The 15,310-nt window shown below is 35.3% G+C and overlaps 1 protein-coding gene across 1 annotated transcript in view; it reads right to left on the reverse strand.

Annotated features, from left to right (window-relative positions):
- Positions 1-3,002: 3,002 nt before the first annotated feature.
- The window catches only part of Hpgd (hydroxyprostaglandin dehydrogenase 15-(NAD)), a 28,380-nt gene continuing 16,072 nt past the window's right edge, over positions 3,003-15,310 (reverse strand). Inside the window, exons 5-7 of the mRNA XM_013026888.1 lie at positions 6,967-7,043; positions 4,833-4,996; positions 3,003-3,818 (exon numbers count right to left, since the gene is read on the reverse strand). Coding sequence (XP_012882342.1) covers positions 3,665-3,818; positions 4,833-4,996; positions 6,967-7,043 — 395 coding nt within the window. The 3' untranslated portion in view covers positions 3,003-3,664. The remainder of the gene's footprint in view (positions 3,819-4,832; positions 4,997-6,966; positions 7,044-15,310) is intronic.

Below are 15,310 nucleotides of genomic sequence, written 5' to 3' on the forward strand. Positions count from 1 at the left end.
TATGTGTGAAAGCTCGTTACAGAGACCTGTGACTACACAGTAATACACAGGAAACCGTTCTTGAGGATAAAATTCTGGAGAAGAAGTGAATATGAGTTCAGTAATAAAAAGAGAGCAGCATAAAACTCCTGGTTTTTCAAAAGAAGCTTGCTTTTGAATTTTAAAGTGGATGGTAAGGTGTATTAAATATGGGTGAGATCAAGATATATTGTATTCATAAACTGCTTTGATAATGGCAACTCCTTTGTACAATGACCTAAAGATAATAATAGAAAAATGTGCATGTTATTTCCAATTGGATATTCTTAAAACGCTAATGTTATAAATATGCAAAAGTCAATATGCTACAGTTGGGATCTGAAATGTTCCCCCAAAGCACAAAAGGCTTGGTGCTTACTCTGTGACACTAGGAGAAGATGGTAAAACCTTTAGAACATGGAGCCTTCTTGGAGGAAGTTGAGTCATTGGAAGAAGAACCTTGTAGGAGTTATCGTAGGGGTTATTGAGACCTTGGCTCCTACTACTCTCTCTCTCTTTGCTTCCTGACCACCATGATGTGAGTAGTTCTGTTCCATCTTGTGACCCTTGCAGCCACAGGTCCAAAGCAACAAGCTAACTGATCCTGGATGAAATTCTGGGACCATAAACCAAAGTAAAACATGCCTCCTCTTAAGTTGCTTTACTCAGGTATTTGTCACAATGACAAAAAAGCCATCGCAAAGTACATTGCTAAGGATTCAATTTGTATTATATTTAAACTATGAGAGAGATAAGGGCAGATATACCTCTTAATTCATCAAATTCAATCTTCCAATTCCAAGCCAATTTCATTTTCCAACACTACATTCCTATCCTTGCATGTAAATGAGGACATTATAGTTGGTCTCTAAGTGACACAGGACAGCATGAGGTTGTTGAGAAGTAGCTGAGTCTTATCTTGAGTAGACCGTGACACTCTGAATGATGGTTGAAAAAAGAAAGGAATCTGGGGCTAGGAATGTGACTGAGTGGGAGAGCGCTTACCTAGAGTACGAAGCCCTGGGGTTGATTCCTCAGTACCGAATCAACAGGAAGAAGCTGGAAATGGCCCTATGGCTCAAATGATAAGTGTGCTAGCCTTGAGCAAAAGATGCTCAGGGATAGTGGATAGGCCATGAGTTTAAGCCCCAGGACTGGCTAAAAAAAATGAAATCTGTATTATTGAATTATTGCTTTGAATGTTGCTCCCTTTAAACCTGCACTGAGTTCTTTTGTGAGAAAGAAACACATTTCTGTTTTGTGAGGCCCTGGCAATTTGAGGGCTCTCCTTCTTACAGTGCAGTAGTCATCTCTCTTTAACGAGGGTTTGCCTTTCCAGGGTTTCTGTGATTTCTCGTCAACAATGGTCTAGAAAAATTAAATGGAAAGTTCTTAAAAGAGTTCATCTGTTTTAAACAATGTGCCATTCTGAGCTGCGTGCGGGGCGCTGTGCCTTCTCATTGTGTCCTGCTGAGGGAAGAACCAGCGCGTTGTTTAGTGTATCCATACTTTAAAGGCTACCCATCCACTAGTAACTTAGAAGCCACCTGGGTTACCAAATTGATAGTCATGGTATCTCAGTAATGGAGTTTAAATAATCCTTATTTTATGGGAAATGATTTTTATGGGAAAATTTAAGTCTGGGTGATTTCAAGTCTTTTTCATTTTTTTGTGTGCTATTTATTTGTACATTTGATGTTTACAGAATCGTAACTACATTGATCAGAGAAAATACATTTGAAAAGATTTATATTATTTACATTGGGATTTCTACTGAAAATGCAATAATGTAAAACAACATTTCTTCCCTGCACATTCAACTTAATTCTCCTTTTTTCCTTGTAATGCTGGGCTTCAACCCAATGTTTTGTGCATGATTGCAAGCATTCAATCACTGAGCTATGTGCACGGACTTCAACTTAATTGATATTTCAACCAGTAAATAGATGTATTCTATAACATTATATATTTATGTAAAACTATTTGTATAAACATTAAGTTTTTAACCTATCTAATGCATTTTAGCTATACACACTATCTTATTTTAAAGGTCTATGTAGTTTACTGAGTTGAAAGACAAGTTAATCCAAAGCACGAAGTGTAGTGACTGCTATCATGACAAATTATCATAAATTAAAGGTTTAAGTATAACTACACTATGGTGGGAAATACGTATGATGAGTAATGTTGCATGTACTTTCACCATTCAGTGATTGTTCAGAGATAGAATATGACAACAAATTTGTGCTTAATTTGTATTTGTCAGATGTCTCTTAAAGTTAATTCCTGAGCTTCTGTCAAATATGCTAGATATAACCCTAGATTAGTCCTTTATGTTCAAATTACTCCTTAGAAAATAAAGACAGTAGTTCATTATTGCAGAATTAAAACAGAGAAAGATAAACACTGTAGTATCCCTTAGAAATCCTATCAAGCTCCCAGGCATAAATTCTGTTTCAAGCTGGGAAGTCTGAAATTTTCAGGCATGGTGACTCACACATATGTTATTTCTTAGAGGAAATGATTGGTTTGGAAATCTTGTATTGTGACTCTTACTTTACTACCACTTGCAAAGAATATTTCCTCAAGTTGATTAATTAATGACTTAATCTTAAAACACCTGACAGAAACAAAAATAAAATCACAAATATTATTACTTCTATGTTTTTGTGATATAAAAAAAACATTTTTCTAGTGGTGGTTGTGGTAGAATTGGTTTTATTTCCATACACACACACACACACACATGCGCACACACACACACACACACACACACACACATACACACACACACACAAAGAAATGTTGCATAATACATAAAGGTTAGAAAAAGAGAATTTTATTGAAAGGTAGGAATTTTAATAGTAATTACAAATCAACAAAGAAGTAATCTAAGGAAAATATACATTTGTAATATTTATAATGAGGATATATTACATATAAAATTTTAGAAGCATTAATATTTTTTTGATATATCTGTTAAAGGTTGTATTCCTGAGATTTTTTTTGGACTCAAAGTTATTAAAGTTAGAAACAAATAGAAAAGAAATATTTTACATTGGTTTGAGATTAAGCTGTGAATTAACAGTCACAATTAATTTCTGTCATTTTACCATAAACCCAATTTTTCACTTAGGATGTAGTAACACTGTAATTTATTACTTAACTACTGGCCCTCAAATATGCTGCATGAATATTCATGATATGCAAATGGATATTTAAATATAAAGAAGGCATACAACAAAATTATTGGTACTAAAACTTTGTCATATAGTGGCTTTCTGCTTTGAAGTACAAACAGAAACAAAGGAAGTTTTAATAAACATGCTGTGATTTAAATAACAATTCAAGTATCTCCTTAAAAATGAAATGCTGAAAAACACTTTCCAGAAAGAATTAAAATACATTTTGCGAAAGGAAGAGTGTTCCTTGATTATTGAATAGTCTTTGTTTTAGTCATTATTGAGACCCAAGTCACAATTTAGCTTTGGTTTGTATTGTATTGTTGATGATAATGTGTCATACGTTTTTATTCAGAGACTTCACTAATTATTAAAAAAATTAACCTCAAATGCATGAAAGAAAGATTCAGAGTGTAATATTTCATTGAAAAGCAATATAAAATGGAGAAATGGCCAGACGTAAGTCATTTGTGCTTGCTTTCAGTTATGACTGCAAGAGATGGAGGTGAATCATAGTCTTGAAAATGAATTCCTTTAGAAGATGTAATCTTCATAATAGCACCATTCAAAGCATCATCTTCAATGAGGGTTATTAATCCATTGGCAATCATTGATGGGCTAAAATAAAAAAGTACTTTAAAACTAAAGAACAAGGTATTTATCATTTTGCATTCTATTTGGAAGAGTCTAAAGCCTTTAATAATGAACAGGGGACTCTGTTGTTACCTCCAGTTTTTAATCAATGAATAACATTAAGTAAATAATATAATAATAATGTTAGCAGTAGATTTTCATCTGTACCTTTTTGTCATTTGTGGAAATATTGATAGTCACTATTTACATTGAGAAAATAATCATTTCCTTATCTTTATTGGATCAGAAATTGGAGAGTTTAAGATGAGTTTAAAATAAGATTTATTGAATTGTCACGTTAAGTTCAGTGTTACAATGCTTGTCTAGCATGGGCAAGGACTTGAGTTCAATCTCCAGTACAGAATAATAATAATGATGATACATAATATAATAATAGCATTTATTTTTTACCAGTTGCTATTATTGTATGGAACATCTTACTCAAGTCTTTTGAAAGTCTCTAAGTTTGTTTTAGTATTATCCCAAATTTACACATGAGAACAGAGGTTTTAGAGGTTGGATAGACACACTCAGGGTCAGTATAGAGCCAGATTTAATTACCCAGTTCTGCTTCTTCAATGTGAGAGCCATGATGCTGTGCTGTGAATGTCTCAGTTACCTAAACTAAGACACAATTCCCTGAGTGTGAGTGTATGTATGTTTGAGTGTAGTGTGTGTGTGTTTAAACTATTTTTGTAGAAAAGGTTGAAGTCATTGGACCATACATAGTTTCACCAAAGTTGTACTTGAACATAACTCAAAAGTTACAAAGTGTCACTTTTAAACCTACCAGGAATCTGATTACAGCTGAAGTCACTGTCTGTATTTCCAAACAATTCATAAATGTATGAAAAGCCTTGTATTGAGAGCCTTCCCCCTGATTTTTTAATTTCAAAATACCAACCCAGATGTTGAAGCTTGCATTACTTTCTTACAATTATTAGCATAGCTGCCTCTTTGATTGTTTGTCTCAAAGGTATGTTGCTCAGAATTACTTACTCCAAAATTCCAAAGTATTTCATCATATCCTTGATATGATCTGTATATCCTATATATTGTCCCATGTTTTCTTCTTTCTCAATGGATTTGAGGATGGGGGTGTTGACAAAGCCTGGACAAATGGCATTCAACCTTACACCACTGTTCATAAGGTTAGCAGCCATCTGCCAATCAGAAATAGAAAGTTGTAGGTTTCAGCAGCTTTGTAATATACAATAGGGTGAACTGAAATTGATGTTATTTCAAAAGCAAATATAAAACATACCAATCAAATATCTTTTCTATTGTATAACAATGACTGGTAAGCATAACTATAGAACAAGGACAATGCCCAACATAGTTCATCAATTCTTGAAACTTCTACCTAGTTGATTTGAGAAACCAAGGCTACTGGACAACTCCTGAAAACCTTTAGCTATCTAAATTGTTCTTATCTACTCAACTCTTCAGGAAGCTGAAGTTAAGATGTTGAAACTTAGAATTGACATTCCAAGTTTTCTTTCAAGAAGAAATGTGGTGGCTGTAAAACAGAGAATATTTGCCTTAAAATAGTTAGTGGAAAAGTTTTGGAACTGAACTGACTCTCAAAATATAATCTTTCCTGTTTGAAAAACAATATGAGCTTTTATTGGCTTTGTGTTCAATTTACTATTTTTGTGTTTTATTTATAAAACAAAATACAGTTGATTTTCATTATAAATATGATATAAAATATATATAGTTTATTTTATATGATATGTATTATATAATCTGCATATAAATATGTAGGTGCACATTTGTACTTGCTTATTTGCTAAAACTTAATTAAAATCCCAGCTTTTATGGTCATTTAGGGACATCCATAGGGAAGCCCTTTAATATTTTTTTTTGGTGATTTTGCTGTTTATAGTGGCCCTCATGCATAGCTGAGAAGTGTTGTGTCAAATTCCTGTGTTGGAGAAAATTTGTGTGTTAGATAAAACTTTATTCAGGTATAAGTTACAGTGCTGTTCTTCCCAAGTTCAATACTCACATAATATCTAGTAAATGAATTCCTTTCCATTAAGAGTTACAGAAAACAAGCTGATATAATGAGTGGTTCATCAAACTATTGCGTGACCTCAAGCTTAAAAGAAACTTACTCCTGTGTTTCTAATAGAAGCCAAAAGATCAGTAGTGACTGATTCAAGTGTTCTCAAGCAACTTTAATAGAACAGAAATTCTGTGAGCCAGGAGAACTGACTGGGGGATTTTCATGTCTTACTGGTTTTAAGCTCAACTTTTCTGATCTTGAAGACTTAGTTGCTTTGCAATAAAATTCTTGGCTTTAAGTTAATATTTTGCCAATGAAATAATCATTTCTAATCAGCCTGAGGACTTCCTATCTTTGTTTTGATTGAACATTAATATCCACACACTTGTTTTTCTGTCCTCTAATGTTTTGCCCCGTTAATATAAAACTCAACTTCCCTGTCTTCTCTCTGTGTCACCTAGACATATCACCAAAAACCCTTCTGTTCTTCCTTTTCTACACTTACACTTTATAAGGCACTGTCCAGATACTACGCAGAATGGTTTTCTTAAAGTTTGTCAAAGCCTATTGGGAACTGCAATTAATGTAAAAGTCCAAGGTCATAGTCATAGTCAAGTCCCTTTTGATCTGGCTCCTTCTTAAATTCCTGGTACCTTTCCCTTACTGGAAGGCTCAGTCCCAGCCGTCTCTTTGTCAGTTGTAAAAAGGCAATCTCACTTTATACTATCAACACACTTGGGCAATTAGGTGTAAAGCATTTTTCTAAGCTCTGTGCGTCTTTCACCCCAGGCCTCCGTGGCAGCATGGTCTGTATGAAGTATTGTAGATTTGGTGCCTGATCTTGCTTCTCCTTCCATCCTCATGGGCACATACCATTTACATAGAATATCAATAACAAATCATATCAAGTGCCCATAGCCTATTGTATTCAAATAGCCTGAAGCTAATAATGCTCAAACTTAGGAATATGCCCTCATTATTAACTAATTTTTATTCTAGAGATGGAAGTAAATTGTAGATGTATTGACTTTGGGAGTTATTTACTTCTACTTTATTACACTTGTGTTTCATATATAGGTATGCAAAAAGAAAGCTAAGGTACTGTGCTTAGAATATCCTCACCGCAGCTGAGCGGGTGAACCCAATGATGCCATGTTTTGAAGCACAGTAGACAGGCTGTTGTGCAACGGGCATGAGTCCTGAAAGAAACAAATAACAAAAGGAAACAAGTTGTGAAAATATGTATAGAGAAATAATATAGGAGGGATGAATTTGCAAATTCATAGGAATGTTGTAAATGTGACAATGGAGCCCTCTTGTACAATTCATTTATTCTAATAGTTTTTCAGGCCTGCTATAAAATAATAAATGTACAAGTCAATAAAGTAGGAGCATTTCATTTTAAGACTAGTAGAAAATACACTAAAATAAACAACTTTGTGGAACTCAGTAGTCTTAATGTAGCTTTTACTCCTCAAGCCTAATAATGATCTAGAATTCATAGTAGGTAAGTTACATCTAGGGACATAAGGGGCAGCCAGAGTGGATTTGACCTCTTGGATTTCTGGAAGGTCAAAGGAAATCAATGTCACCTAAAAATAAGAAGACAAGCTACCATCTAATTTTCAGTTTTTTAGATTTTGAGAAGCACACACTTGATTTTAAAAAGTTTCTAAGGGACTGGGAAGGCGGCTCAGTGGTAGAGTGCTTGCCTCACATGCATGAGGCCCTGGGTTCAATTCCTCAGCACCACATAAGCAGAAAAAGCCATATGTGGCACTGTGGCTCAAGTGGTAGAACACTAGCCTTGAGCTGAAAAGCTGAGAGACAGTGCCCAGGCTCAGAGTTCAAGCCTCATGACTGACAACAAAAAAGTTTCTTAGTAGCTGAAAGATTTTGAAGGATTGTGGATTTTATTAGTCTTGTTTGTAAATTAGAATGCAGTTTTCTGTGCCTATCCATCTTCTGTGATGCCTCTAGAAGGTCAAGAAAATTAAAAATTAGCTTCCTTTGGTGTAGAGCTGTAGCGATGTCTAGATCTTCCTTCTCTGTGGCTTAGAGAGAGAAGACTAAAATAAAAATTTGTATGCTATATTATTTTCTTTCATAATTATATAGTTAACAAGATTGAGCCAATTATAATTTTTTTACTTTCCACATATATAATAAGTAGAAGAATAAATTTGTGACCATAAAAGTTTGTAATATATTCATCGATAGCATAGTAGCTCCTCAACATTAAGTCTAGCTCCACTCTCCAAAGGAAAACAGAACAAGAAAGCTTACTTTACTGCCGTAACCGTTACTATCCAGCTGTCGCAGCTCTTAGTAGTCAAATTTAGCTAGTCTTCTGGTTTGTTTTGTTTCATTTTGTGTGCCGGTCCTGGGGCTTGAACTCAGAGCTTGGGTGTTTGTCCCTGAGCTGTTTTGTTGCAGGCTAGTACTTTACCACTTGAACTAAACCTCCACTTCTGGCTTTATGGTGGTTAATTGGATATAAGTCTCAAAGAGTTCTTGCACAGGCTGACTTTAAATCCTGATCCTCAGATCTCAGCCTTGTAAGTAACTAGGATTATAGGCATAAGCCACCCATGCATGGCTAGCTAGAGTCCATGTTATATTTTGATTTTTAACTAACATCTTCTTAGAAGAACTTCTCTTAACACTTGTTTGTAATCTTTCTGAGTCAAGAAACAGTGATCCATGATTAGGATGACATTAGTACGAAATGTCAGGCTAATAATACTAAATTATTCTGCTGAGTGGGCCTGCTTCCACACACAGCAACACCAACCAGTTGAGAGTGTGGGGCCAAAGTTCAGCAATAAATCTAGACTATAACCACTCCCTGGGTGCCTTCCAGGTCTCAATTTATAAAGTATGTTTGCTCAAGAGCAGTTTAATAAATCCCCAGGGATGGTAGATCACACAGAGTGTGTCTACTCAGTGATCTCAAAGTACTATCTAAAGTACTATCTGTTGGTTCCTTTACTGTTGTTTTGGTTAAGAAAAATGTGAAAGTTAATTAAGTGCCTCAGTGTTAGTCAGCAAGAAGTTATGATGGCTCCTCAGGGTACACAGGTGTGTGAGGTAAAGGGAATAAATATGTGGCCAGCTGTTCTTGTTTGTAGGTTGTAAAAGCCAGGCTCTGATTTCCTCATTCCTTAAGTGTAAGATACAAAGGCTGTGGTTGTGTTATGGCGTCCACATAATGCAGGAAATACAATGTGACCCTTAATAGCGATAAGCTAGTTGACAAAGACATTGTTCATAAATGTTCTCAAAGACCAAATTTGAATGAATGTTTCCTACCTCTGCTGCGGTGAACTCAAGCTAGTTCAAGCTGAGGTAAAGTAAATCTAATACTGTTTTGTTCATTAGCAAATAGAAAACTACACTACATTTTTTTTCCTTAAAGGTAGAATTTTAATGTAGCCCAAATTGAAAAAAAAAGAGCCTGAATTGTGTGTGTGTGTGTGTGTGTGTGTGTGTGTGTGTGTGTGTGTGAATGTATGTATGCCAGTTCTGGGGCTTGAACTTGGGGCCTAAAAGCTGTCCTTGAGCTTTTGTGTTCAAGGTACCATTCTACCACTTGAACTATAAGTCTACTTCAGGCCTTTTGGGAATTAACTGGAGATAACAGTGTAGATTTTCTTGGGCAGGCTTCCCAATTGCAGTCTTCAGACCTCAGCCTTCTGATTAGCTAGGATTACAGGTCACCATCCATAGCCAGGTTTTTGAGATAAGATTTCACTATGTAATATAAACTGGACTCGAACTTATGATTCTCCTGTCTCAGCCTCCCCAGTAACATCATAAGACCAGGCTAGCACATCCAACATAGCTTTTTTGTGTTTTGAAGTGGTTCTGTGTTTTACAAATCCTCTTGTAGTAAGCTAATGACATTTTCAGTGCTCCTGGAAAAATCACTCTTCTTGTATAGTTTTCACATTCAAATATTAAAGCCAAGGCTACTTATATCAACATCTGTCATTTAGAAACCAAGTTTTCTTTTTCCTTTTTATAGCTTTATGGAGGTATAATTGACGGATATTGTAGAACCTATGGTTTATAATTTGATAAGTTTTGACTTGTATATACAAAGGAGACCTTGACCAAGATCATAAGAAACTTATCAGTCACCCTAATGCTTTCCTTGTACCTCTTGGTTGGAATTGCATCTTTTTAACTCCTCCCTCATCAGGCAACCACAGTATAAAATTCCACAACTCTATACTTTTTTCTGTTTCTTTATGCATCAAAACTATTTTGAAACTCACACATGTTCAGAATATATTAATAGTTACGTCTTCTTCCTCCTTTCCTCCTCCTCTTCCTCCTCTTCTTCCTCCCCATCCTCTTCCTCCCCTTCTTCTTATCTTTGTCTTCTCTCTCTTTTCTTTGTGTTTGCCTTGTCTTCTCTTCCTCCTTCTCTTCCTCCTCCCTTCCTTTCTTCTTTTTTCCCTTCCTTATCTATCTACTCCTCTTCCTCCTCCTCTTCCTTCTTGCTAAAGAATACTCCCAAAATCTCTCATTTTGCCTTGAGTACCTGATAAGGAGCTTTGGGATATTGTTTTGTCTGTCCCATCACAGTTTTATTTCATATATATATATATATATATATATATATATATATATATATATATATATATATATATATGATAGATCACAGTCTAGGGTAGACACAACTGATAAAGAATTTGCCTGGTATGCACTTGTGCTGTGTTCAATTCCAAGTCTTCCAAACAAAACAAAACAAAATGACAATGTATGTATGATAATTCAAAAGCTGATCATTATTATTGTTGTTGTTAAATTATTTTATTCCAGAAATGTTAGTGTTGTGTAGAACAATGTATAAATAAAAGTCTCTTAACTGGAATAAATGTAACCAATAAGTAGTCTATCATCTTAAGAAAATGTCATTGGTTATCTCTGATCATTGAAGAATGTCCTTTTACCAAAAAAAAAATCAAAGGCTGGGAGGAAATACGTGTAAAGTACATAACTAATGAAGTCCTATTATTCAAAATGTACAAAACGCTTAAAGTTCAGCAGGAAGGAAATAAACAATCCTACAGAAGATAGGCAAAAGTCACTTCACTGAAGAAAATGCGACAGAGATGCCAAATAAGTACAACCACTGTATATTATTTAGGAACTACAAATAAAAGAACGATGAGATTCACTGCATCTGTATACATACAAATTAGAATGGCTAAACTTCAGATCATGGCAACCCTAAATACTGGTAAAGAATAAGAGAAATACTCAGAGAAATACTACAGAGGACAGTCTAGCTCCAAATATATCCTTAGATAATGATTCAATAATTGTTCTCTGGGGTGTGTTGCCACCCATCCAAAAGAAACCACCACCACCAACATCTCAGACTACTGAACTCTACAGAAAACCTGTACCCAGATATTTATAGCAGCTTTACTTATAATTAGCCAGGCTTAAAGGCAAACAAGTTGTCTTTCAGTAGGAAAATGGATAAAAAAATTATGCTATATTCAGAGAATATTATCCAGGAGCAAAAAAAAAAGAGCTATCAAAACATGAAAAGACATGGAGGAATATTTTAAGTGCATATTAATAAGTATAAGTGGGCTACATACTACATGAATCAAACTACGTGACATTGTGGAAGAGAAAAAGCTATTTAGATAGAAGTAAGACCAATGGCTGCTAGGGGTTGGGTTTAGGGAGAGAGAAATACACAAGGAATCAAAAGCAATGAAATGAATCTTGATAATGCTATCTTAAAATGGTGCCAGCATGTAATAAACACAGTCATTTGGTAGAATTTTTTTTATTATAGGTCATTACATTATTTGTCCAGGCCCCTAGAATGTTCATCACTAATAGTAAACTCCTCATGTGAAGTACTGAAGTTACGTGGCAATGATATGTTAATTGTATGTACATCTGTCTGACAACAGTGCCACAGCAGTGAGAGTTAAAAGGTGGGGAAGACCACTCACGGGTGGGACTGGGAATATGGAAATGTATGGGAAATTGCTATACATTTCTCCTTTGTGATAAGCCTAAAATCTATAAAACAAGGTCTATGAAAACCAATATCCTTTTAAGGAATTTTATTTTGAGAGGACTTGTGCATAGTGCCTGGACTTTGGGTGTTCGATTAACTGAGCTCAGATCCTAAACTCAGCACTATGAGCCAAGATACCTTCAGAGTGATCATGGGTGTGGTCAGCAGTGTTTTCTTTGAAGCAGAGTAGTAGCTGCTGAGTGTCTTGTAGGACTTAACGTATGTAAACATACTTAATGTCAAGCTGGTGCCTGGCTACTCAGGAGGCTGAGATCTGAGGATCGCAGTTTGAAGCCCGCACTGGGAAGCAAAGTTTGTGACACTCTCATCTCCAATTAGCCACTAAAAAAGCCAGAAGTGGAACTATAGCTCAAAGTGTAGAGTGCCATCCTTGAACAAAAATGTCAAGGATAGCACCCAGGCCCTGAGTTCAAGCCTTAGGAGTGTGTGTGTGTGTGTGTGTGTGTGTGCGCGCGCGCGCGCGTGTGCTTACTCCACCCCTTTAAAGTGGTGCCAACACATAATAAACACTGTCATTTGGTATTACTTTCATACCTAATATACATTATTCAATTTCCTTTGAGGCAAAGCCTCCCAAATGATCATTTTATTGACTTACTTTTTATTGACTTACTATCTTACTATTCATCTCCACTTCTGCTTTTTTTAAAAATAAAAATGTATTTTGTACACTGTTATGTCTCAAATCTGGCACGGTGTCCTTTCTGGGCCTGGTACTTAGCAATCAGTGGACTGTTGATAATCCTAATTCCAATTTAAAGAAGTAGATTTATGTGTAACATCTATTTCTTTTTAGTTACTTTTAAGTGGGATGGAGACCATCGTACTATTTTAAGCAAATTTAAATGGAATGTATAAAACAATGGACCAGATCTCTAGTGCAGGGAGAAGGATTACTTTCCATCTCTTAGGGAATTTTGTCAACATAAGGACCATCATAGGACACAGTTGCTGACAAATGATTCTCATATAGAAGGAAATTATTTTGTTGTCATTACATGAGAAGGTTTAAGAACAATAATAGCAACAAATCAAAGTGCTATGACCATACAAGAGTACACTCAAAAGAAATGCTGGTGACTCTAAACATTCCCACAGTGCGACGGAAGCAGGACAGACAGTATTAGGAGAGGATCACAAGGGCTCAATAGCTGTGTACATAGATCAGATAAAATGCTGTTTATTATGATGAACTCCAAGAAATGTGTTTTTATCATACTGTTCGTGGTTCTTTCTCTCCCTTTGTTTCTTCCTTTTTGTCCTTGTTTTTGATCTGTATACTCATTGTCTTGTATATAAGTTTATCTAATTTGGGGAAGGGAAGGGGAAGCACTGAAAAAGTGGGGTAAAAGTGAACAAATTCAGTAGGATACTTACTAGAAACTATGTCAGAAATGAATTCTAAAACTTGTTGGGGGTCAGGAGGGGAAAAACGAGAAAATGAGGGAGAAGATTACACTGTTCAAAAGGAATGTACGTATTAGCTGACTTTTGTAACTGTAAATCCTCTGCATATTACCTTAACTCTCTCTCTTTCTCTCTCTCTATGTATATATATATATATTTAGTAAGGCTGGCATAGAGCCACAGCCACGCAATTGGTTAGCACATGGTACTTATAAGAAATGCTGGTATATTTAATATTGTGAGAAATCTTTTATTTGTGCTAAAAATTGGAACTTTTACATTAAAAATTTTAGAACAATATTTTCAGTAGTTATTATAGGCTCATTATTGTGTAAGCTTACTTGTAAGAATTAAAGTATTTCTTTCAAAATAAATGAAGTCTACTAGTAACAGGTTAATGTCTATTATAACTATAAATTTAGAGAAATTTAATCAATAGAGGAGGAATTTTTACCCACATAAAATATTAAGGTAATTCAAGGTAATAATAATACTAAATAACCCCTGATTGAGGAGATGATTTATATAATAAAGTATGCACATATAAAACACTGAAATAACTAAAAATTACTTTTGTACTTCTTGTAGAACAAATGAGAAAGACATTTAGAAAAATAATTGTAACGTTCCATTTCTACATCGATTTTTTTACTTAATCTTTCTTCCCATATTGTAAATGCTAATCTTAACATCTGCAATTTATGAGAGTTAAAATAATCGAAAGCCGCAATTTCCTTAAGACAAAGTAATTCCAGAGAATTTGTAAACATATTTCTTCTAAATGAGTAGAAGCCATCTAAAGTGGACTGGAACTAGAAATGACAAAAAGAAGTCAACTTAAGGAAAGAAGCCAAAAATTCAGGATGGAAGAAAGACAGCCCCTTCAACAAATGGTGCTGGCAGAATTGGCTATGTATATGCAGAAAACTGAAGCTGGATCTTTATATATCATCCTGAACCAGAATCAATGCCAAATGGATCAAAGATCTCAATGTAAGACCAGATACCATGAAAATATTACAGGAGGGAATAGAGGAAACACTAGGGCTCCTAGTCATGGGTCGAAACTTCCTTAGTAAAGATTCAGAATCACAACAAATCAAAGAAAGACTGGATAAATAGGAATGCATCAAACTGAAGAGTTTCTGCATGGGAAAGGATATAAGTAGCAATAAATGGAATAATATAGATAATAGAATAATAAATAGAAAGCTACAGAATGGGAAATTTTTCCTGTCTATGCATCAGACAAGGGCCTCATATCTAAAATATACTTTGAGCTCAAAAAATCAACTCTCCCAAAACACTAATCCTCAAAGAAATAATAATCCAAGCAAGAAATGTGATAAAAATTTAAGGAGAGACTTCTGAGAAGAAGAAGTAAGAAAGGCCAATACATAAAAAAATGTTCAATGTCTCTGATCATAAAAATGCAAATCAATGGGCTGGGAAGGTGGCTCAGTGGTAGAGCACTTGCCTAGCACACATGAAGCCCTGGTTTCAATTCCTCAGTACTACATAAATAGAAAAAGCTGGAAGAGGGTCTGTGGCTCAAGAGGTAGAGTACTAACCTTGAGCAAAAAGAAGCTCAGGGACAGTGCCCAGGCCCTAAGTTCAAGGCCCAGGACTAGCAAAAGAAATAAAATTGAGATTCTACCTCACCCCAGTTAGAATGGTTATTATCAAGAAATCTAACAATAACAGGTACTGGTGGAGATGCAGCCAAAAGGGACTACTATATTGTTGGTGGGAATGTAATCTGGAAAGCAGTATAGAGGTTTCCTATAACCTAAAACATAGAAGTTCCCTATGACCCAGCAATTCCACTCCTGGGTATTTATCCTGCTGATCACAAACAAGGCCACACTAAAGCTACCAGCACAACCATGTTCACTGCAACATTGTTTACCATAGCCAAGATATAGAATCAACCCAGATGCCCCTCAGTAGACAAATGGATCAGGAAAATGTGGTATATATACA

Source organism: Dipodomys ordii, unplaced genomic scaffold (assembly GCF_000151885.1).
Source record: "Dipodomys ordii isolate 6190 unplaced genomic scaffold, Dord_2.0 Scaffold4, whole genome shotgun sequence".
NCBI lineage: Eukaryota > Metazoa > Chordata > Mammalia > Rodentia > Heteromyidae > Dipodomys > Dipodomys ordii.